Genomic DNA, 24,232 nt, shown 5'->3' with positions numbered 1-24,232 from the left:
TTCCCGGAATACTCTTCGCTTGCCTTTCCCCTTCCAATTGCGATTCACGGACTGCGTCCAATCCGTGCGCGACCCTTCTCACCAACCGATCTATCCCAGCGCGGCTCCTAGTGACGTCACACTCACACACTGCGGCTGACAAAGTCCCGCGGCTTGTCCTCTTTTCATTCGGCTTCACTCATAAACTAATTTCTGCAATATAACGCGAGCACTTAACCAAAAGAATAAAACAGATCTGTCGGTTTACTACAGGAAAGGTAATACAATCGCTTCAGAAACCTTAGGGATTTTTCACTAGCCTCAGCAGTTATTCCATCTTTCTCGGTTTCCCACTTTCGCAAGCAAAATTTGACCTGCAAACTTTACTCTCAACTGATCAATGAACTATTCTAGTGCACTTTAGAATTCGTCAAATCTCAATGTCGAAGTTTTCTTTCACTCCGCAACATTCATACCGACTTGTTGACCACGCCCGATCAACCTATTAAACCTGACCAGATCACAACATCAAACAAGTGTCACATACACTTTTCAACATACTCCGGAGTCTCTTGACCTCGCAGGGCCCGTCTCAACATCAACAACCACGTGGACAATTTTTTCTGCTCAAAGCGCTACACACACGTGAAGTTCGGCGACTTCCCTACTCTCACACTTTTAGAGTAACACTCCTCTAATATCTTTTAACCCCCCTTAAAATCCTCACAAACTTCTCAATTAATCTGCGGCGATAAACTGTGCAAGCGCGAAACCCTAACTTCACTCATACCGTCACTAGAAACGCTGAGACCATTCTCATACCTCCATGTTCCTCATTCGCAAGCTCCGAGATTCCGGATAAGTCATTGGGGACTTAGGGCATCATCATCTCTCCAACTTGTTTTATCAAAGAAAATTCTAACTTGACTCTGTCTATTGTTCGGATGGGGTCCCAAAGGGCTAAACCATCAATCTCTGCTACCATCTACTGATAACGCGTCCTGCCTTTATAAATTACCTGTACCTGGACATGTTGGAGGTCGGTGAATCTTTTAACTGAGTCGGGCTCTCCTCATCCTAAAATAGTTGAGTCACTCAGATCAATAATCAATAACTATTACAATTGGTAATCAATACTCAATTAATAGATCAATATAGCACATCAGAAATCAATAACAGTTGGTATTTCGGCGCACCATGACCTTTCAGTCATGAATAACCACACCAGTTTATTAAAAGTTAGTGAATTTATTTCCCTATATTAACAAAGCTAGCACGATGTATATATGTCTCAAAACCAATTGATATATGTATATGAACATTACTAGCTGTCCATAACGGCGGAAGAAACGCAATCTACGTAAAATCTGAATAATGATACACTCTGTTATCGCAATGCAAATCACCAATATGACTAACTGTATTTGACTAATTGCATACATTGGTCAGCATAACAAGATTTCAAATTAGCATGATACATCGAATGAGTACCTCAACTAACCTCTAATTAGCATTGGCATGTGGGACTTCATGCAAAACGAATTTAGTCAACACAAATTTGGAAAACTTCTAGCTAGGACCCTATCAAAATTAGCAGTTGGTACCTAAAAGGAAAAACACAATGCATAATACATTTATCCTTTCATATTTACCAAATACAATCAGCATTCAAGAAAAGTCTTCGTCCTTCAGGTACCGGTTGATCAGCATGGGGCAAATTTCAAAGGGGCAAAGTTAAGGGCAAGCTTCCTTGCAGCGGCAAGGAGAATGGGGCAAAGTTACTGCATGGGCAAGACGGGGGCAAATCAAAGTTAAAGTCTCTAGGGTGAGAATTCTTAAAGTCTCTTTCTCTCAGATAGAGAAAAGGGCATTAGGGTGTCGTCCAAAATGGAGTCTGGCATCAGGCTTCAAACTGGCATCGAGGAAAATGGCTGACTTCTCTTTGTCCGGTGGGTTTAAGTAAGAAACATTCCAAATTCTGCAGGGTCTTCCATTGGAGGGTTCATAGGTTGGCTTCAAATTGTCCAATCAAAATTGTCTTTTACTAGCGCTCATTTATGCATACACTGTCCTTGGAGCCTTGGAACACAAATTGTAACATGGTTTGCCAATTATTTTACTATCTGTACCTTCATTGTCCGCACCTGCAGAGACTGACCTTGTATCAAAGGGGATGAAACCGGCCTAGTACGAAACCTTGGAGATAAGTGTACCAGTCAGCTCTACTGGAAAAATACAACTTCAAGCAAGAATATATGTTTCATTAGTTCAAGGAAAAACCACGCAGTTAGAATTTGAAACCAGGCAACTAGGCCAAAGCCTGTACTAAATTTAAGCTAAGCAAAACAGTTTTCAAACAAGAAATCATGGCATACATTTGCGATTATGACGGATTACTACATTTTCAATACTTCATGATTAATAAAGCTCGTTTACAATGATGGCGAACTACCCGAGGGCACAATTTCCCTCGTACATTATTTTCTTTACTAAAATCACACTTCATTATATGTATTGATTACACGGTATGTATGAATATATGTCGGACCTTCTTTTTCTGCGTCATCACTCCCTTCCCTACCCCTCTTAATCCCTGTTCATTGGTACATTCCAGTGAAGTGCCCTTTCGAATGTTGGGAGCGCCCTGGAAAGGTTTTGGTTCTGTGAGGTGCAGAGCGGAGATTATGAGACTGAAGGCATCACTTCACCTGTACTTAATAATTTAGAAATAAAAGGTATTTTCCTCACCATCCTGACTCTGTCTCCACAGAGTGACGATGAGGATGGGATGCTGTGCAGGGGACAGAGCAATGTCTTCACCCCTGTGATCTTCTCATAGTCAGTAGGTTAAGTCGTCAAAAAGAATCTTCTCCCCGTAATGCACGTTGATGTAAGGAGTTGGAGCAGACATGAATGGCATCAAAGCTACATCAGCGAGAATAACATCACCAGGCACACAGTTGTTGCGCCGCAGAAGGTCAGACATGCTGCAAAGTAGTATCACTCCTCGATGCTTCAGATATAAAACCAGGAGGATATAATAAAGACCCCACTCCTCTGATAGGAATGGTAAATATGCGAATTCCATTCAAAGACAGGAATACAGTACATAATGTATATCTTACAGAAAAGGGATCCAACCTATTGGGATGGAAACATCAAAAAGAATTAGAAATCAAACTTGATCCCAATGGGATAGAAAAAGTATTGTTAGTAGATACATCAGTGATAGGCACTGAAATATGCATAGAATAATAATTTCCCAAAGTCTTTACATGTAAATTAGGTCTGTTAAAAGTCTTTATCCATAAAAATTAATTAAAAAGCAACGCCATTCCAGTAGTTCACAAAACCAGACCAGTCCCTTGATATTATGAGATTAGAGGCATCACTTCACTTGTACCCCATAATTTGAAAATCAAATATATTTTCCCCACCATCCTGACTCCGTCTCTTCACAGACCCTGTGATTTCATTGAAATAATAACGTCGTTGTTGAGGGTATCTGAACTTGGTAGCATTTTAATATTTGTCAAGTTACATATCAAGCGTCACACTTTCAATATGGACTGGTTTTGAAGTAACCAAATTTAGCAGTCTGGGATTATTGAACCAACGGAATACAAAAAATAGAAAACTGCAAATCCCATAATGTACCGCGCAGTAGAAGAAAAAGCCAGGGGCGGCTGAAGACGTTGCTTACGTTATTGGAGTCGGTATAAGCTAAGCTAATCGAAGAAGCAAGCATACATATTTGATATAGATAAAAAAAAAACTAGGCCCTGGCTAGACATTTTAAACATCACGTGGATCAATTTGGGAGTGTCACAACTCAACATTTCTAAATTATCAATTTTAGGCATGATTGTTATAATTAAATAATTGGTGCATATGAGCGGGAAATAAAGACGGAGAAGGTGGAGCTGAGGCTGGTGGGCAGGGCGTTTTCACAGAATACTCATTCTATTGTAAAAAGAGGAGGCGGCCTACCCACAGCTCCCCGTCTCCAAATCCTTATGAATTGAAAGTGAAACCTTCAGCGTCACAGTTCTCCAGGTAAGTATGGCGGAGTCTGAGGCCAGCCCCGTGGCGAGTCTGCAGGAGGAAGCTACCTGTCCCGTCTGCCTAGAGTATTTCAGTGACCCGGTGGGCACCGAGTGCGGGCACAACTTCTGCCGGGCATGCATCTCTCAGTGCTGGGACGGAGCAGACGGCCGCCTCCCCTGCCCCGAGTGCAGGGAGCTGTGTCACCGGGGAAGCCTCAAAGCGAACAGGCAGCTGAAGAACATTGTGCGCATAACACAACAGCTGGCCCTGCAGTCGGCGAGGTCTCTGGAGGCTGGCCTGTGTGCCAAGCACGACGAGAAGCTGAAGGTGTACTGTAGAGACGATATGGCGTCAATCTGTGTTGTTTGCAGCCTGTCCACTGACCACAGATCTCACATGGTCATTCCCATGGAGGAGGCCGCTCAGGAGTTTAAGGTATGGAACACTTTAGTCTGAGTGCTTCATATCATATGCCCATAATTGCAGTGCTGACAAGCACTAGATAGCATCTTGAACGTGTGCTGTCCTTTTAGTTAGCCCGCCTTTGCATTCTGCGATTTGTAGTTTCTTTCCTCCTACATACGTGGCCGCTGGTGATTCGAAGTGGTGTGGTGCCGTACATAGCTGCGTCAGACTAGATAAAGTGAGCCCGTCTTCTACCAGGGAAGTTGGTGGGCGCCCCGCCCCTTGAAAAATGGGCAATATTGTTAACGCAACAAATACATCCAATGAAAGCCACAGGTTGTATTGGTAGATCTGAGGGGACATAAAGTGTGTGGAACAAGTTAACCCTCCTTTGGAATCATAAAACTGGAAAGAGGCAACATTGTGTGTGTTTTTGGACTACATTCACAAAAAATTGGATACATTGCAGCAAGCCTTAAAAACAGTTCACGTATTCTGTAATACACTTTTACATGTCCCCTTCTTTTTCTAAAGTATATATCGCACGGGTGGCAACATATTGTGTTTTGTAATAATTATAGTCTGACCAGGCCTCTTCATCTGCACCATGTGAATGGGAGAACACTGGTCCATTCACCCAAAGTTCTGCTGCTAACTGGGAAACCAGAATTCTTTCGCCGAGATTCCATGCTCCTCTACATATTCATGTAACATAAAGAGGTATGCAGTGCCCGAGTGAACCAGAATGGCACAGGCTTGTAGGGTCTTGGATTGTTCGTGTGCACAAGAAGGAAATGAGAGTGCTTTCCCAGACAGTGGAAGTGTATCTACTGACATTCCTGAGACTTGAGGAAAGCAGCTCTGTGGGTGCCACAGTAGGTGCTGCAGTTTACAGGTGGCATTTAACTTGCAGGACCTGGGTCCATGTTCTACACTATATACCAGGGACCGTTAGGCAAAGATTTGTCAACTGGGGTAAGCCACTATAATCACAGAGGTCTAAGCCCAGCAAAGCACATATTACAACAGTTGGGGGAAAATATGCCAAAGATGGTGCTATACCACAGTGCCTTGGTGTATGAGCAGATGAAAGAGGTCCTGATTAGAAGGTTTAGGGTGAAACCAGCTCAGTACTTACAAAGATGTAAGGACAGCAAGTTGTACTTAACCTAGTTGCTATGGACATCTGGCATAGAGTTCCATATGCTCTGAAGCACATTTATCTAAACACAATGTGGTCCATGCTGGAGGGTAGTATCAGTAGGAGGAAGGTGCATTCCCTAAGGGGTAGAGGAGCTCATAGAACCATGGTTGAGAGGCTGTGCCTCAAACCTGAGGATATTATCCCTAGTGCTAATGGCACAGGCTTAGTGGCCAGTGGAGAGGACATAGAGTACCCAATCGCTTGAGTTGGGGTTAAAATCAGTGACAAGTTGGCCACAGTTAATGTAGGGCCCAGAGAGAAGCAAAGTGCTGGGTGTCTCTTGGACAATAATGTAAATGCCCCTGGTTTAGTACCAGGATCAGAAGTGAAAATAACTTGGACCGCATCAGCTGTGTTAACAAGAACTCAGTGTTTAATAGGATCCCTGCCAATATGGCCCAGCAGAGCAGCAAGAAATATGTCATCATCCTCGCTGAAGTCCTGCACCTAGAATCAAGGATGCATGTCAGTTTCGGAGAGAGACTGAGAGCTTTCCCGATTTGCAGAGACCAGGACAAGATAGTCAGTGGATCAGTCCAGTCTCTGTGCCGGCACTGCTCAAGATGGAAAAGCGTGAGATACCGGAAGCAGATAAGGTACTGGAAGCTTGTCTGAAGACTTAGTCATGTGACCAAGAATACTGGCAGAAGGTACACATGTGAAGGACCATGCATCCAGTAATGTACAAACTGGCCCTGTGCTATGTGATGATCAAGCACGAAATAAGGAACATGCCTCTGACTCCTATTTTCTTCTGCATAGCAACACAAACTACAGCTCAACTGAGTCCAATACCTTCTTGGTGACTAAGAACACTGCATCTGCATTAACATCAGTATCTGATTGTGAAATCATCTACAATAGTTCTGAGATGGCATGCTATCTATCTCCCTGGAATAAAGCCCAACTGATGAGCTAAAATCAATATCCGGCATAAAGGGGCAAATCTGCTTAGCTAAAAACTTAGCAAGTGTAAGAAATGTGGTTATTAGTTGAGAGGTTCAAGAGCCCCACTGCAGCAATAAACACAATCCTTGTCAGGGTGAACCACAAAAGTCACTAATAAACCTGTGCTTAACCCTCTGGTAGTTTGGCACAAAGTATTCCATCTTAAATTAGAGGCAATATGGAAAGTTTTTGTGCAGCACTCACTCAGGAATAAGTGAAACCACAACACAAGAAAAATACCAAACCAACTTAGAAAAAATAGAGGCAATTGTAATAAATAAAATTACACCAAAGCATCAAAAACCCAATCCCTAGAACGTGAGTTCTGTTCTGTTTTTTTTTTTTTTTTAAAGTCAGATACAGGGACCAGATGCATCTCAGTGAGAAGTTTAACTTGCAAAATCCAAATTAACACAGGAGCCTCAGCTAGAGCCCAATGTCGGTGACCACTAGTAGTTTGTCACCAGCAGGTCATTGCTGGAGCTTTGTGTTGTTGGGAAACACATGGGGTCTCTGTTTGGCATGAAGAGCAAGTCAGTGTTAGAACTTTGTGTTGGAGTGAGACACAGCAATTGTTGCTGAAGTGGGAAGCCTGCTCAAAAATAGCCCAAAACTGCTGGATTTTCACCACTAGATCAGTTTTGAAGCAGAAGGAGTACACCCCGATGCCAGCCGAGGGTTCAGGACCTCCGGGCGCTCTTCTTGGAGATCAGGACTCACTTCAGCTAAGGCCAGCAGCAGGCCTCATGCAGATGCACTTGGTGCTGGGCAGTTGCAGGGAAGGCCTCTGGAAGCTTGTTGTGTGCCTATAGGTCAAACTCGAATTAGCCAACTGACCTTTGAAGTCACATCTGGTGATTGTGTGTTCAAGACAAGCATATTCGGCCTTCCTTCATCAGACGGCAGGGCAGTCCTTCTGACTCTTTCACTGGCCAAGGAGTGTTCTGATGAGAAGTTCTGAGGGTGCCATTGTTATACCCAGAGCTGGCCTGTGGGTGGGGAATGCCCTTTTGTCTAACCACTCCCCTTTCCTGGGTTTGCCTCCAATCTGTAGGTGTACAATAGCAGACAGGCTTAGGTGTGAGCTGCACTTGTCAGTGGTAGGGTAGGCAGCCATAGATCTCAGGAAAGGGGTAGGCACAACTCGCGGGATACCTATTGAAGCTCAGGAAGGCCAAAGTACAACCCCCAGCCAACCCTGCTCAGGAGAGAAACACCTTAACCCACACCCAAAGTAATTTTGTCTCCAGGTCTGAAAGGAATACATAACACGCCACAGGAGAGCCATTCACAGTCATGTGACCCTGGACACTGGCAGAATGACATATTTGGTCCAGGTCTTTGGTTCCTAAAGTGGCATTTTCATAATAATAACTGAAATTCTGACTTTACTATTAAAGAGAGTTTTAAATTACAATTTAAATGAGTATTTCTCTATCTGTTCTCAAACTGGAATTATGACTTATTAAGTGTACGAAGGTAACCGAGTAATAGCCTCTGGGAGAGATAGCCTTGCTACAGTGAAAAATTACTTTGGGAGTTTTTCACTGCTAGGACATGTAACACTCAAGTGTACACATCCTGCTTTTTAAAAAACATGCACTCTGCCCTGTGAGCCTGAAGAGTCTGCTTTAGGGTGATGCATAAGTATTAAAAAGGAAGAGTTAGACCTGGCAAATGTTTGCCAGGTCACATTCTGCAGTGGCTGGCCTAAGACTTGTTTTACAGTGCTACTTTAGTGGGTGGCACAATGTGTGCTGAAACCTTCTTTTAGCATCTCCTGTACAGGCCCTGGGTGCGTGTTGTACCATGTACTAGGGACTTAAGGGTAAATTAAATGTGCCTATTGGATTTATATTAATCATACCATGTTTCCAAAGGTTAGCATAAGCACTTTACCACAGATTAACAGATGTAAAGTACACAAAGTTCTAAAATCCCAAAAAATAGTTTCAGCATAGGAAGTTGAAAATCTTGGGTGACCCTGCAGAAAGGGCCCAGTCTGGTCCTACAGTGAGTATCTTGGTATCAGGTTTAATACAGAGAGCGGTCTATATTAGGAGCATTAATCTACTGGCTTCTTGGGTTTAAGAACACTTACCACCAAAGCGTTGTACTTAGTAAGTGGAAGACTTCAGCTATCCACTAATGACAGAAACAGCATCCTGACATGAGAGGTCAGTTCAGGGGTGTGGAATTCATGTAGCCTGACGCTGAGGACATATTTGGGGTCATTCTGACCCCGGCGGTCTCAGACCGCCGGGGCCAGGGTCGGCGGGAGCACCGCCGACAGACCGGCGGTGCCCCGCAGGGCATTCTGACCGCGGCGGTTCGGCCGCGGTCAGACTAGGAAAACCGGCCGTCTCCCGCCGGTTTTCCACTGCCCTACAGAATCCTCCATGGCGGCAGAGCATGGGATTCTGACACCCCCTACCGCCATCCTGTTCCTGGCGGGTCTCCCGCCAGGAACAGGATGGCGGTAGGGGGTGCCGCGGGGCCCCTGGGGGCCCCTGCAGTGTCCATGCCAATGGCATGGGCACTGCAGGGGCCCCCGTAAGAGGGCCCCACTTTGTATTTCAGACACTGAAATACGCGACGGGTGCCACTGCACCCGTCGCACCTTCCCACTACGCCAGCTCAATTCTGAGCCGGCGTCCTCGTGGGAAGGTTGATTTGCTCTGGGCTGGCGGGCGGCCTTTTGGCGGTCGCCCTCCAGCCCAGGGCAAATCACAAAATACCCTCAGCGGTCTTTCGACCGCGGAGCGGTATTTTGGTGGGGGAAGTCTGGCGGGCGGCCTCTGCCGCCCGCCGGACTTAGAATCACCCCCATTGTTTGGGGTCAAGGACAACAAGTTTTAAAGTTTATTTTGTCCTTGGGACAAGTTGGCCCAACTCCCTGCAGCACAAACCCTTTGGCTGCCAATATACAGTACCACATTAAAAGGCAGGGAAAGGAACTGCCTGCATGTGTCTGCATGTTAATGCTGTTCGAAATTGTATTTAAGGTTTATTAGTGCAAAGTCTTTATTATTAGGGTGAGCTTTCTAAATAAATGTAAGCTCGTACTGCACTACTGACTGTAGTTCCAGTAAAAAAACACACGTTAGCAAAGTTTAAAATATGGGGCTACATATAATGTTCCCCGAATGCTCTCTGATTAAATGCTAATATTTGCAGAAGCTTGAAAACAAGATTGATGATTTTATGCTTTCAAAATTGTGTTCACCAAAAATGCAACTAGAAAAAAAGCATTTTGCAAAACTACTGCGAAACATAGACACTATTTCTTTGAACCATCATTTAGTAAAATGTGTTTATTAATGAAAAGAATATTTATAATGGAATGTCTGTGTAACCAGTTTCTACCAGATCATGGGAAACATGCAAATAAACAAACACTGACAAAGCCAAAAGGTCCAGCATTGATGGTCGGTCTTTTGGTTTTGTCAATGTGTGTCTGTTCTGACATAGCTATTGTAAAACTTAATTGTTGTGGAAGCTGCTGGGCCCTCACAATTGTAACAAATATTTGCAAAAAGCAAAAATAACTTTAGTCGCAATAAGCACACATTGCCACAGTAGTTCCTGGCACTGAACAAAACTGCTTTATGTGCCGGTGTGCCTCTTGTGAAAGAGCAGGTTGTGCTTATTGGAATGTAATGAAATGTAATGTAGCATGAATTTGTAGAGCATGGAACTTGTCACATGTGAGTGTATCCAAGCACTGAGTAGGAGCGGGTTCTGCAAGTAGGATCAGTCACAGCGAAGACAGCTTTATAGAGGGACAGAGATATAATTTTAAGAAAACAAAACATCTTGGTTAACACCAGACCTAATTACAGGCCTAATTCACAAAAGTACACCCATGGTATATGTCTTTGTATGAGTACAGATTTCCGTATTTCATGAATTCACAGGAATTTACAGAAGTAGACCAGGAAATCGTAGTCCTAGAAAATATTTTTGAACGGTATTCTAGCAGGAGCAAACATGCAGGTCTAGATTTGATCATGCGAAAACAGGGGTGTGGAATAAAACAAAAAAAAAAACCATCTACTTGTCCATGGCACAGGTTGCTTCTTAAATCTAATTGTCCTAGAAAAAAAGTCTACGTATCCGTTTGGTGCCATGTAGTGCAGCGACAAATTATGGAAGCAATCTTATTATGTAAGAACTCTGATTATGCCAGGGCTAATACTATATTAGGGCTTGAATACTAGCAATTTTAAGTGTAATTACTGCAATTTCCTTATTTTGACACCTTTTCATAGATCTACAAACTGGGGCTGGAGGAAGCAGTAAGCAATAGTTCCAGGGCTGGAATGCCTTTGTGTCTGTGCAAACCTTCTATCATGCATGTTTTAAGGATTTTCATCAGCTCTTCTCTAATCTTTTCTCATAAAGAGAAAGGCTGTAAATTTACTCCTGAAAAGAGCAGAAGTACAAGCTCTTCCAGGGTTGGGCAAAATGTGGTTGGAGGCAAAGTGAACATGTAAATGTTCAATATATTTTCACTTGAGCAAATCTACACAACCATATTTGCTCATGCTAAAATACAGTTCACAAATATTTTCTTGGAGTACGATTTCCTGATCTACTCTAAATTTTAGTTTCATGAAAGTCACTAATTCAAAGACATACCATGGATGCATGTTTGTGACTTCTTTTAAGAACTGGACCCCTAATTAGGTCTGGTGTTAACCAAGAGATTTTGTTTTTATTAAACTTCGATTTCGGCTTTACTGTGATTGATAGCATTTTGCTCTTCTACAAGGAGCGTAATGGCATGCAAAGTAGTTTTCTTCAGTTGTGAGGAACTACTGTGGCAAAGTGTGCTTTTTGCGACCCAAAAGCACTTTTTGCTTTTTGCCAATGTTTGTTAAAATGATGAGGGCCTGGTAGCTCCCACAACAATAATTGTTACAAAAGCAATGTTCCCCCTCGCTATAAACTGTCAGCCAAAGAATTTGTGCTGCAGGGGGTTGGGCCTACTTGTCCCAAGGACAATAAAACAAGAAAGTGTGTTGTCCTTGACATCAAGCAATATGTCCTGGGTGTCGGGCTATAGGAATTCCACAACCCTGCGAAAATCTGTTGAGGGTTTGCAAGTTCACTTTCCCTCTAGTAATGTTTTTCCCAATGGTGGAAGAAGTTTTACTTCTGAACCTTGTCAGGAGTAAACTTCCAACCTTTCTCAGTATGGGAAATGATTAGAAAAGAGTGAGGGAAAATCCTTAAAACATGCAAGTTAATAGGTTTAAAAAAAGGTAACAAAATAAAGAAATTGGTAGTATTCAAGCCCTAATATAGTATGAGCCCTGGCATAATCAGAAAGGCTATTATCAGAGCTCTACTATGAGATTGGTGCCATAATTTGTTGCCACACTACATGGCACCAAAGGGGCAAGTAGATATTTTTTTACAGGACAATTAGATTTATGAAGGAACCTGTCTCATGGACAAGTAGATATTTTAATAAATTCCACACCCTTGCACTTGGCACCATGATGTCAAGGCACAGCCTTGAGTTCCATCCACGGGTCTTCTCATGGCATCGGGTGTTTCCACCATCACTGATGATCATCGGTGACTTCCAAGGACAGCAGGCGTCTCTTGTTGGCCAGTTACTGTGGATTATACTGTATTTGTGTTGTGACCGAACGAGCCATGATAGAAAGCATCCATTTTCGGGTTTGGTTAGCCTTGCACACCAGTGAGAGCCTTTTCAGGACTCACAGCTTACTACAAAACTTTGCAGCCAACTGTGGGGTGCTGGTAGTCCATTTTACAGTATTGACATCCAGGAAGCAACCCAGGATGGTAATATGGACTGAGTGTCAAAAGGCCTTTGAGGAACTGAAGAAAGCACTAAGCAATACATCTGTACTGAAGGCTCCAGACTACAGTCAATCCTTCATTGTGTTAATGGATGCCTTAAATAAGGCAGTTGGATGTTGCACTGGCTCAACTTGACGATAAGTATCAAGTAGCTTTTCTTACCTGGAGATTACTAGCCAGAGAGTAGAACTGATCAGCAATTGAGAAAGAGTGCTTTGCCATAGTGTAGGTATTTAAAAGGTTTCTCCCATATCTGGTTGAAACAAAGACCATAATCCACGTAGGGGGTTAATGACAATGAAGAGTGAAAATCACAAGTTGCTGAGATGGTAGATCTCATTGCAAGGCCAAGATTCCACAGTAAAGTAAAGTTCTAATTTTATTGACCCAACGATTAGACTTCTACAACAGTGGAGTAAGGTTCTGTGTTATCTGATCTGGGAGAGGCATTTGGTGAGACAGGAATGTCCCAGGCATGTTTCACTGTTATGCCCCAGCACTGCATACCTAAGCTGTGAGTATTTGTGATCCTGGGTTTTTAATTTGTGGCCCCGCATCATACTTATCCAATGTGTGTGCGAAAGTCTAGTCTACCCTTGACTCACAATGGTTTCTAGACTTGTCTTGGACCTTGTGGGATGCACCAGAGGAGCCCTCCTGGTGACAAAAGAACTACTATCCCTGTCACAAGTTTCATGTAGAATAGTGGTAGCAACATACCATGTTATGTTATAATTATAGTCTGACCAGGCCTTTTAACTTGTGCAGGTGAATGGAAGCCTACTAGCCCATTCACCCAAAGTTCTACTGCTAACAGTAAACCCTGAATCCTAGCTCTGAGATCCTGTGGGTTGGACATATTCATGCATCCTAAAGGAGTTATTTAGCAATGCGCGAGTGAGACAGAGAATAGGCCAGTGTATTCGTTTTTTATAAAAAAAAAAAAGATTTTTTTTTTTATACGCCCTGGCATGTTCATGTGCACAAGATGGAAGTGAGGTTGCTTTGTGGAAGTGTATTGCTGATATTTCTGAGACTTTAGGGAGGAAACCCTGCCAGTAAGGTGGTAAAAGAGGAGACAGGTTTCACCTTAGAAATTCAAGTAAGTCCTTTCTGATACAGAAGGATGCTGACTAGTCTTCCTGATGTTAACAACTATAGGGGGTTGCCCAAGTAACCCTCACAAGTTTTGGGCCATATTTAGCTAACCAAATTATACTTAGTGATTTGCAAGGGGTGAATATCTTGGAATAAATCAGTTGACAATAATTCTTGAATTATTATTAGACCAAAGATTCTTTTCTGTATCTCATTGAAATCATTTATATATAAACCTTCCAGACAATGAAATCAGGTATAGCTAGCTCCAAAAATAACCAAAATCTTGTAGTGCTTATTTATACAGTGTAAACAGTAGACACTATACATAGACACATCATGAGACGGATACAAAAATTCCAATCAAAAGACCTATTTATGTGTCCTAGAGAAATTAGTTTGCAGTGCATGAGTGAACCAGAAAATAGGCCAGTGGATTTGATTAGTATCAGCCCTGGCCTGTTTATGTGCGCAAGATTGAAGTGAGGTTGCTTTTTGCGGACAGTGGATGTGTTTTGGTGACATTTCTGAGACTTGAGGGGGGGAACCCAATCAGTGAAGTGGGAAAACAGGAGACCGGTTTCACCTTATAAATTCAAGCAGGTCCTTTCTGATACAGAAGGATGGTGACTAGTCTTCCTGAGACAACTCTTTAGTGAGTGAGGGGTGGTGCTGTAGTATCTGTGTAAGGGTATGAAGAATCCTTTAGAAGTGGAGCAGCCCTTTGTCTCTCTTCCTGATCACTGTCAGATGTCCCCGTTGATAGTCGAGGTGGAAACAGCTTGCACTTCTTTGTGTCTCTGCTGTGAGTGCTACAAACTGGAGACAGTCCTGCTGTGAAAAGCATCACTCTAGATGAAGGCTGAGTTCGAAAGACAGACTGAGAAGGACACGTGAAAGGGGTACTACCTAAACTAGTTCTGCAAAGGTAGACAGAAAACCCACATCTCCTGCCTGTCAACTCCTCAGCTGAAGAGGGGGTGCTAGCTAGAGTACCCAAAGGACTGCTGCAAAACCAAGGATGGTGTCTGCCTGACAGACAGCTTCCCAGAGGTAAGGGGATATAATCAGTAGTCAGATCTGCTGGAAGAATTGTTAACTTGTCCTTGGAACTGATAAGCCCTTCCGTAGGCCCTACTTTAGGTCTGACATTCTTGTTTTTCCTTAAAAAGAAAAAAATGCATATGTGTATATATGGAGGCTTTCGGTAAGACCTCTTTATTTATTTGTCTACTCAACTATCATTTTAATTTTTCTTTCTCCCATCACAGCATAAAGCATGGATCAGTGAATTAGCTCATTTCAGCTATTGGCTTCCTTCTGTTAGTAACAGCATTCTGCCCAAGCTCAGTATAGTTATCCAAACAGAAGAGGCCACTTCATTGCAGGGGCAGTCTTTGGTTTATTATTATTATTATTATTTTTTTTTTTTCAAATTTATTTTCTCAGTGCCTGACTTGTGTCTTGAAAAAAACCTGCAGTTAGCATAGAGAGCCTCAATAAGGGATGCTGAAACGGTGTTTGTTCCTTGTGTCCTGCCACACAATACTTCTAAAGCTGGCCAGTTTTAGTCTGTCTCCGCATGGTGGTCCTACTGATTTTAAAAGCAAACAAAGATACAAATTGTAATTGCATTACTTTATTAGGCCGTGCCTGCAGGCAGCACTCATGCAATGGCGACGATCGATTGCATAAAAAAAACACTCTAAAAAGGGACTTTTAGCCCACTCATTACTTATCATTTGTTGGCAACGTTATCACTCTTTTTTTCTGCCTTCCAATTTGGAAGAATATACCCATGGACAAATTACAGTTTAATTAATGTTAATCAGTCCATCCACTGCTTGTGCTGTGATTGAAATACTACTTCTTGTTTTTTTGGGCGAACTCCACCTGAAAGTATCAGTGCTTTACATAAGAGAGATTTGCGTTCCACAACTTCACATCCTTTATCTTTTGAAGAAAAGTGAAATTAAGTGATTTGCCCAGAATCACAAGATTTTGAGCTTATGCCAGGATTCAAACCTATTTCCCCAGTTCCAAGGATAGCAGCTCTGCCCATGCGTCACGTTCTTCTTTCTTTCCCCTATCACCCAGGAAACAGCATCCTTTGTTGCATTTAACCATACTGCACAGCAGCTGCACTGCTGTACAACATGGCTGAAAACAACATTGACAAAGCCAATAGATCTCGCATAGGTGAAACCTATTGGTTTTGCCAATGCTTGTCTTCTTTCCCATCTAAATTTGTGAGTGCTTTTCTCTGGTCCCAAAAAGCACACATTGCAAAAGAAGCCCCGGCCACTTAAGGGAACAGTGTGAGGTTAGGCAATGGATGGAATAAGTTGACCCAGTGTCCCTTGCTGGAAGCTGTAGTGGACGGAAAGAAATGTGAATCACACAACATCAGACCAATTGATTAAGATTGCTGGCTGAAACCCTTAAAAGTAAGAATGAATATATATACAAACAATGCATCAGGAAGTCGTGGCGGTGCACTCCACTGCAGGTGACAAGGGTCACATCAGCAGTTCAAAAAATAATTTCACCGCACTTGAGGAACTCTACAATTGTAATTGTATTAAGGTTTTAGCAACCTTCAACGTGTTTCAACTCTTACAAGTCTTCGTCATGGCTCCAATTTACATAGTGTGCCCAGCCAACTTTTAGAATATATATACACCACGCAAATTATAGACAGATAAGTCATCAATGAAAAAACAGAAGCATGCCAACAACATCTAGGGACGAACTCAATAATTGTCAATATGTGTCCAGTGATGGAAATATTATTTAAACAATAGTCAAAGGAAAACTAATCTTCATGGTCGAAAGGATTACTCAAATACTCCTATGATGCAAATCCAAAATTTGCTTGGGGAAGCTGTTAAATAAAAATTTTGCATTTGCATCAGAGGATTGTCTGAGTAATCCTTTCAACCGTGAGGATTAGTTTTGCGGTTGTTAAGGGCTGCTAAAGCTCAACTCAGATGGGCGCAGTTGGAACCTCGGAACTCTGGGACCAAATAGTTTATAAAATATTTAAATATAATAATATATAAATATATACATATTTTTTTACTGAAAAAAACAAAGGTTGCTAAGATGTTACAGTTAGGCTCACATTTCACTTGTACAAAACCAGTGAAATTCAGCAGTTATAATTACCTGAGCTAACTATAACTTATGCCCCTGCATTGCGCTGCTTATGACCTCACATATTACAACACTCATGACCAGGTCAGTGACATCACTATGAGTTGGTGTGTGAGTCCCTTAGTGGTTCTGTGAGTGGGTCTGTGAGTGGGTGCATGATTGTCTAAGTGGGTCTGTGAGTAGGTGTGTGAATCTCTGGGTGGGTCTGTGAGTGAATGTGTGAGAGTCTCTGAGTGGGTCTGTGAGTGTGTGCATGAGGCTCTGAGTGGGTCTGTGAGTGGGTACATGATTCTCTGCGTCTGTGAATCTCCATTCCTGTTGCTGGCACCTGCACCCCCACACATTCACACACCTTCAGACACCCAACCTCATCTGCACCCCCCCATCTGCACACTTGCACACACACACACCCATCCGCATGCATCCACACAAGCACCACCACTCAATCGCAGACTTGCACACATGCACCCTCACATGCATGCATCCCAATACACACACCTACTCACTCGCAACCCGACACACCTCCTCCCCTCTGCATAAATGCAGACAACCACATCCACACACATGCAGACACAACCCCCAAACGCACACATGCAGACACACACCCCCAACCGCACACATGCACTCAGACACCCGCATTTGCACACAAACGCACTCAGACAGATACCCCCACCCCTCTGCATACACACTTGCACCCCCCTCTCCTCCTCTTCCATTCGACACACACACCCTCCACGCTTGCACACATACCTACACACACGCACTCCTATACTGCTACACATATGCGCACACCATGCACACAGCCCCCCCTCTTTTTCAGATATTCCACCTGTCTGTCTCGGCGAGGTGGTTGTCCGGGAGGGGATGGGTCTTGGCGTTTTCCACCACCGGCACCCCACCGCTGTTCAGTAAACCGCTGCACGGTGTCCTGTTGGCATGGCGGTGGAAACACCACTCTTCTGCCACTGACCAGGCCAACGGTGTCGGATTCCCACCTGCAAACAGGCGGAAATCTGACTCCACTCGTAATCTTTGGATCGCCAACACTGGGGGTCATCTGGCGCCCTGCAACTTCGGTGGTCTTGTGAAAAGACCACCGAAGTCGGAATGAGGGCCTGAGTATCTTGGCAGTAATGTCTTTTTTTTCATGCCTTTTAGGTGCATTTTGAGAGGATTAGCAGACCTCTGAATAATTTGTGGATGCCCTGTCTGCCCTCCTGGTTCTCCCACCTCATTTAGAGGAAGGGTGGGTTTATCACGTGATGGATCCGACAGCACCTTCTATCAGAGTGGCCACCTATTTTAGTTTTTTTTTCCTTCATTCCCACTAGCATCAATTCTACCCAGGTATTTCATGGCGGCACCAGGCATAATAAGCCCAGAAAATTTCTCAGAGAAAACTCCTAACTTGTAAGAAGGAGGGTCTGTCTCTGGAATAGCTATAAAATGATGGAAGTTCTGCCGTGCCACAATGGCTTGGGCAGACCTGCTGTCACATTTGTTTCCCAAGAATAGCTCCCACCATCAAAGGGAGAGTTGGTCTGGGTGGAAAGTGTTTTCTGAAGTGACTGGCAACTATATGATGAGGGGAAGGTGATGCCAGACAGTGGCCTGCACACTAACAGGATAAATTATGTCACACCTGTCAAATAGTCTATTTAGGGCACCCAACTTCTTTTTTACTGACGGCTGCTGCCCAAATTGCATTTAGTGCCATTTGCAGCCAATGGTATTCTATGTTTTGGCATGTATAGAGTAACAAAAATGCAAAGAAGTGTGCAGATTTAAAAATCCCTTCCCTTGATTTTTCAGCGCTCTAACCTATCAGGAGTTTATTATTTTTGTTTTTACCAAACGCTCCTATTCTGGTTTTGCCAACATGAATGAGAAGCACAATACATTAACTTAAAGAGAGGTTTGGACCGTGTATTTTTTTTAATTCTATTGATAGCCTGTCATGGGATGGGATTCGTAGGTCACTTGCTCGGTGAGCTTTCTGTCTGAATTGAAACACCACCTCTGTCAGAACTCGGTTGAGATCATGCTACAGCCAGAGATACGAGTTCCCTCTACCAGTCCAGGCTCTTCTCGCTTTCCCGTTGCTGATCAAATACGCTCCCACCTATTTGATTGGTTGTGAACTTCTGAATGCTGCAAGCTGTAGTCCTTGACATATTTATGAGAGAAAAACATTTAAGTAAAGGAGTTACTTCAATCCTTACTCAAAACCTTCAAGTACAGGTTTTTTTAAAATAATGATACAGTTATGTAACGCCATTCTAAATAAACGCTATTATTAGATTGGCTAAGGTTTTGCTTGGTAGCGAGTTTCGCTTTCATTGTGCGTGAGATCATACAGTATTTACTATAGAGAAGGACAATTTCAAGATGGGTATTTAATTCAGAGAAGTAAACCAACCAATCACAAGGAGGCAACATTACTCAGCAGTCAACAATGTCAGTGTGCCTTGCATACATCAACCAGCAAAACAGCATAATCAACTCTTTCAGCAAAGATGCAAAATGTGATTCATCTACTTCCTTCAGTTCCCAGTCAGATGCAAAAACTATCATGTCAGATAGTGGCCAACTTGTATTGAGGGCCTTTATGTCCTATATGTCCCTCTTTCTGTTGCATGCCTTAATGTATAAGTACATGCCTATGATATCAACAACACATTTCCTTCATTTATTTTTGCAAGTTTTCAGTTTGAAATCTTTCTTGTGTTTGTGTTTTCCTTCCTTGTTTGTAACCTGTTCTGTTTTTGTATTCTGATTTCTAATCCGAAATGCACAACGGAGTTCTTCAAAATATTTTTGTGTGAAATTACGTGTCATAAATATTTACATATGCACTCAAATTGTATTGTAAGGCATGTAGTTAAATACTTACGCATCTTCCTCTGCAGGTAAAGTGCAAGAGTTGGTTAGATCCACTGAAAAAGGAAATGAATGAATTTCTGGAACAGCAGTCAAAGGAGAAGATCAAATTTAAAGCATTAAATGTAAGTGAATACAGAGAAAGCAATGAGCAATGCATCCCGGAAAAGAGAAATTCAGAGCTGTGATAAGTAGAAGAGCTGCTATGGCACTAGTATACTGCATGCATTTGACCCGTTCGTACTTAATGGAGAATAACTCACCTGGATGTGTAATTTGTCCTTCTGAGTGTACTGTCTAGAGATGTGTATAATATTTAAAAAAAAGTCAGGTTCATCTATATCCAGTGAAAACTTTGCAAAGCACCTGTAGGAGGCTGGCTCTCTATGTAGTGTGCAAAACCAGGAACACTGCACAGAGAGTCTGGGCAACCATACATTGGATTACAGAGGCAAAAACTAGACCACCTAGTGCTCTGCTTTTTATGGTAGCTTGGTCGAACAGTTAGGCCAATGTTGGAGAAGTGCAAAGCATTTGTTGTATTCACAATATCAATCAATGAAGACACACACTCAAAGGAATAACTCAAGACCAATTTACAAACATACTCCAGCTTTTTATAAAATGTTTAAGATGAAAATCATCAAAATTGGGTAAGTACTTTTTAAGTTATGATTTTTCAAAGTTAAGAAAATGTCTTGTTTCTGTGTGTAATTATGCACTATAGGAATAAGTGAGAGAACATTTTAAAAATACATATAAAATCAGGCAATGTGTTTACCATGGTCTCCTTTTGCTTTTAGGTAGAAGTCGTGAAGAAGTCTCGTGGACCAGCTGGGAAAGTTAGGGCATCTCCTGGTTTTGGCGGGAAGAGCTGCTGAAAAGTCTTTGGAGTTGGTGCAAGACCACGTCAGGGGACCACTTGGAAAAGCAATGCACCGGTGGACTTCAAGGTTAGTCCGGTGGGTCCCCTTGGAGTGTAGAGGTTGCAAGGGGTGGAGGGCTCTTAGAGCACAGCTGGTTCTCCGGTGCAGGGCCCAGGGAGGCTAGGTGCAGAGCAGATAGGTAAGCCAAGAGCTGTGCGCAAAGGTGCCCTTTGGAAGCAGGAGGCAGGTCACTTTAAGGGTAGTTTGCAGGACAGCAGAGCCACTCTGGGGGGCGATACTTATGGATCCTGAAGTCCCTTTACTGGGGCTTGCTCCTGGTCCTTTTGGAGTCCGGAGTGAACTTTCCTTCTGGGTGTCTGACATTGGGGGTCTAGTACCACTGGCTATTGCAAGGTTCAGCCACTGGAGGTCGCAGTGCCACTAAACGTGGCACACATGCAGGATGTGTCCTCCGGGTCCATCAGGTGGAATTTCGTCCAGCTGCGCTGTTCGCTCCTTTCGTCAGCAACCAGTCAGTGAACTGGACTTCTCTGGTCTTTGGGTTTTTTGTTGCAAAGAGTGATGCCTTCACTCTACAGGTAGATCTTCAGCAATTTTTAGAAATTTTAGGAGTGGTGGTCCTCTGGGGATTTATAGAGTTCATCTGATGTCCGAGCAACCTTCAGCGGTGGTTATTGAGTCCTGAGTGCAGCAGGCACAGTTTGGTGCCTTTATATTTGTGCAGCAGGAATACTGTTCTCCAGCCTTGGGTCTTCACTGTTAATGGTCATCTTGAGTCATTGGAATCTGATCTGCAGGTTTAGGGGTGCCCACTAAATACTACATTTAGTGAGCTTGTAGGGGAGTAGTGACCAATGGTTGGGTTTTGGGACTAAAACTACTTTGCTATCCCTGGGGCTCTCTGAGGGTTCAATGACACCCACGTCTAGCATTTTCTTGACTTCTGTCTGTATGCTTCCCCTGACATGGTCTGACTGTCTGTACATTTTGTTCTTGACAGGCAAGCTGTCACCAGTGTCCACATCCTGGGTATACCAAATCATTCTTACCAGAGGTCAGTGAGAATATCTCATACTGGTTGAGGAATTGCCTGGAATCAGCCAGCTGTTGCTCTATGAGGGTGTCTGACAGGACCACTCCATCCACAGAACCATCTTGGGGATTGTTGGAGAGGAGATCAGGGAGAGGTTCACTCTCTTCTTCCTGTCCCTCGTCTGCAACCATGAGCATGGTCACAACAACTCTGTCATAGAAGGGTTTATGGAGGTTGACATGAATTATTCTTTTGTTTTTTTTTGCAAGTGCCTAATTCAACCAAGTAGGTGACTTCCCCTTCCTTTTCAAGAATAGGATAGGGCCCAGACCACTTGTCCCGGAGAGCCCTAGGAGCCAAAGGCTCCAACACCCAAATTTTCTGCCCTGGTTGGAACTCCACCATAGCAGGTTTTTGGTCATACCAGTGCTTTGTAGCATGTGGCTGGCCTGAAGGGTTTGGCTTGCCATGTACTCTCCCATTCTTGAATGTAGGCCAAGCACATAGTCCAATATGTCCTGCTTGAGCTCTTTCAGAGGTATTGCCCAGCCTTCCTTTACAAGGCACAGTGGTCCACTAACGATGCCCAAGCAAATATTCAAAATGGAGAGAATCCTACTCCCTTTTTTGGGACTGCCCTGTAGGCAAACAGTAGACATGGAAGTAAGACATCCGATCTCGTTTTTCAAGGAGTCTTCCAATCATGCCTTTTATGGTCTGGTTAAATCTTTCAACCAACCTGTAGGAAGTTGGCTCTGTATGTGCTATTTCAAAGTAAGGAATAGCATGCACAGAGTCCAAGGGTTCCCCTTAGAGGTAAGATAGTGGCAAAAAGAGATAATACTAATGCTCTATTTTGTGGTAGTGTGGTCGAGCAGTAGGCTTATCCAAGGAGTAGTGTTAAGCATTTGTTGTACATACACACAGGCAATAAATGAGGAACACACACTCAGAGACAAATCCAGCCAATAGGTTTTGTTATAGAAAAATATATTTTCTTAGTTTATTTTAAGAACCACAGGTTCAAATTCTACATGTAATATCTCATTTGAAAGGTATTGCAGGTAAGTACTTTAGGAACTTTGAATCATTACATTAGCATGTATACTTTTTACATAAAACACAATAAGCTGTTTTAAAAGTGGACACTGCAATTTTCACAGTTCCTGGGGGAGGTAAGTTTTTGTTAGTTTTGTCAGGTAAGTAAATCACTTACAAGTCTCAGGTTTGGGTCCAAGGTAGCCCACCGTTGGGGGTTCAGAGCAACCCCAAAGTTATCACACCAGCAGCTCAGGGCCGGTCAGGTGCAGAGGTCAAAGAGGTGCCCAAAACACATAGGCTTGAATGGAGAGAAGGGGGTGCCCCGGTTCCGGTCTGCCAGCAGGTAAGTACCCGCGTCTTCGGAGGGCAGACCAGGGGGGTTTTGTAGGGCACCGGGGGGGACACAAGTCAGCACAAAAAGTACACCCTCAGCAGTGCGGGGGCGGCCGGGTGCAGTGTGCAAACACGCGTCGGGTTTTCAATGGTTTCCTATGAGAGATCTCTTCAGCGTTGCAGGCAGGCAAGGGGGGGCTCCTCGGGGTAGCCACCACCTGGGCAAGGGAGAGGGCCTCCAGGGGGTCACTCCTGCACAGGAGTTCCGTTCCTTTAGGTGCTGGGGGCTGCGGGTGCAGGGTCTTTGCCAGCCGTCGGGAAATGGAGTTCAGGCAGTCGCGGTCAGGGGGAGCCTCGGGATTCCCTCTGCAGGCGTCGCTGTGGGGGCTCAGGGGGGACAACTTTGGTTACTCACGGTCTCGGAGTCGCCGGAGGGTCCTCCCTGAGGTGTTGGTTCTCCACCAGTCGAGTCGGGGTCGCCGGGTGCAGTGTTGCAAGTCTCACGCTTCTTGCGGGGAGTTGCAGGGGTCTTTAAATCTGCTCCTTGAAACAAAGTTGCAGTTCTTTTGGAGCAGTGCCGCTGTCCTCGGGAGTTTCTTGTCTTTCTTGAAGCAGGGCAGTCCTCAGAGGATTCAGAGGTCGCTGGTCCCTTGGAAAGCATTGCTGGAGCAGGTTTCTTTGGAAGGCAGGAGACAGGCCGGTAGGACTGGGGCCAAAGCAGTTGGTGTCTTCTGTTCTTCCTCTGCAGGGGTTTTTCAGCTCAGCAGTCTTCTTCTTCTTGTAGTTTCAGGAATCTAAATTCTTAGGTTCAGGGAGGCCCTTAAATACTAAATTTAAGGGCGTGTTTAGGTCTGGGGGGTTAGTAGCCAATGGCTACTAGCCCTGAGGGTGGGTACACCCTCTTTGTGCCTCCTCCCAAGGGGAGGGGGTCACATCCCTAATCCTATTGGGGAATCCTCCATCTGCAAGATGGAGGATTTCTAAAAGTTAGTCACTTCAGCTCAGGACACCTTAGGGGCTGTCCTGACTGGCCAGTGACTCCTCCTTGTTATTCTCATTATTTTCTCCGGCCTTGCCGCCAAAAGTGGGTCCGTGGCCGGAGGGGGCGGGCAACTCCACTAGCTGGAGTGTCCTGCTGGGCTGGCACAAAGGGGTGAGCCTTTGAGGCTCACCGCCAGGTGTGACAGCTCCTGCCTGGGGGAGGTGTTAGCATCTCCACCCAGTGCAGGCTTTGTTACTGGCCTCAGAGTGACAAAGGCACTCTCCCCATGGGGCCAGCAACATGTCTCGGTTGTGGCAGGCTGCTGGAACCAGTCAGCCTACACAGATAGTCGGTTAAGGTTTCAGGGGGCATCTCTAAGGTGCCCTCTGGGGTGTAGTTTA

At 44.0% G+C, this 24,232-nt stretch overlaps 1 protein-coding gene across 3 annotated transcripts in view; it reads left to right on the top strand.

Annotated features, from left to right (window-relative positions):
• Positions 1-3,940: 3,940 nt before the first annotated feature.
• LOC138246163 (E3 ubiquitin-protein ligase TRIM39-like) overlaps positions 3,941-24,232 on the top strand; it is a 138,694-nt gene continuing 118,402 nt past the window's right edge. Inside the window, exons 1-2 of one of the 3 annotated variants that reach the window (XM_069200472.1) lie at positions 3,941-4,353; positions 19,585-19,680. In XM_069200472.1, the coding sequence (XP_069056573.1) occupies positions 4,042-4,353; positions 19,585-19,680 (408 nt within the window). In that variant the 5' untranslated portion in view covers positions 3,941-4,041. Of the gene's footprint in view, positions 4,462-19,584; positions 19,681-24,232 lie in introns of all 3 variants that reach the window. The other 2 variants (XM_069200471.1, XM_069200473.1) reach the window with 2 other exon arrangements.

Source organism: Pleurodeles waltl, chromosome 7 (assembly GCF_031143425.1).
Source record: "Pleurodeles waltl isolate 20211129_DDA chromosome 7, aPleWal1.hap1.20221129, whole genome shotgun sequence".
NCBI lineage: Eukaryota > Metazoa > Chordata > Amphibia > Caudata > Salamandridae > Pleurodeles > Pleurodeles waltl.
This window is presented reverse-complemented; position numbering and strand designations above follow the sequence as displayed.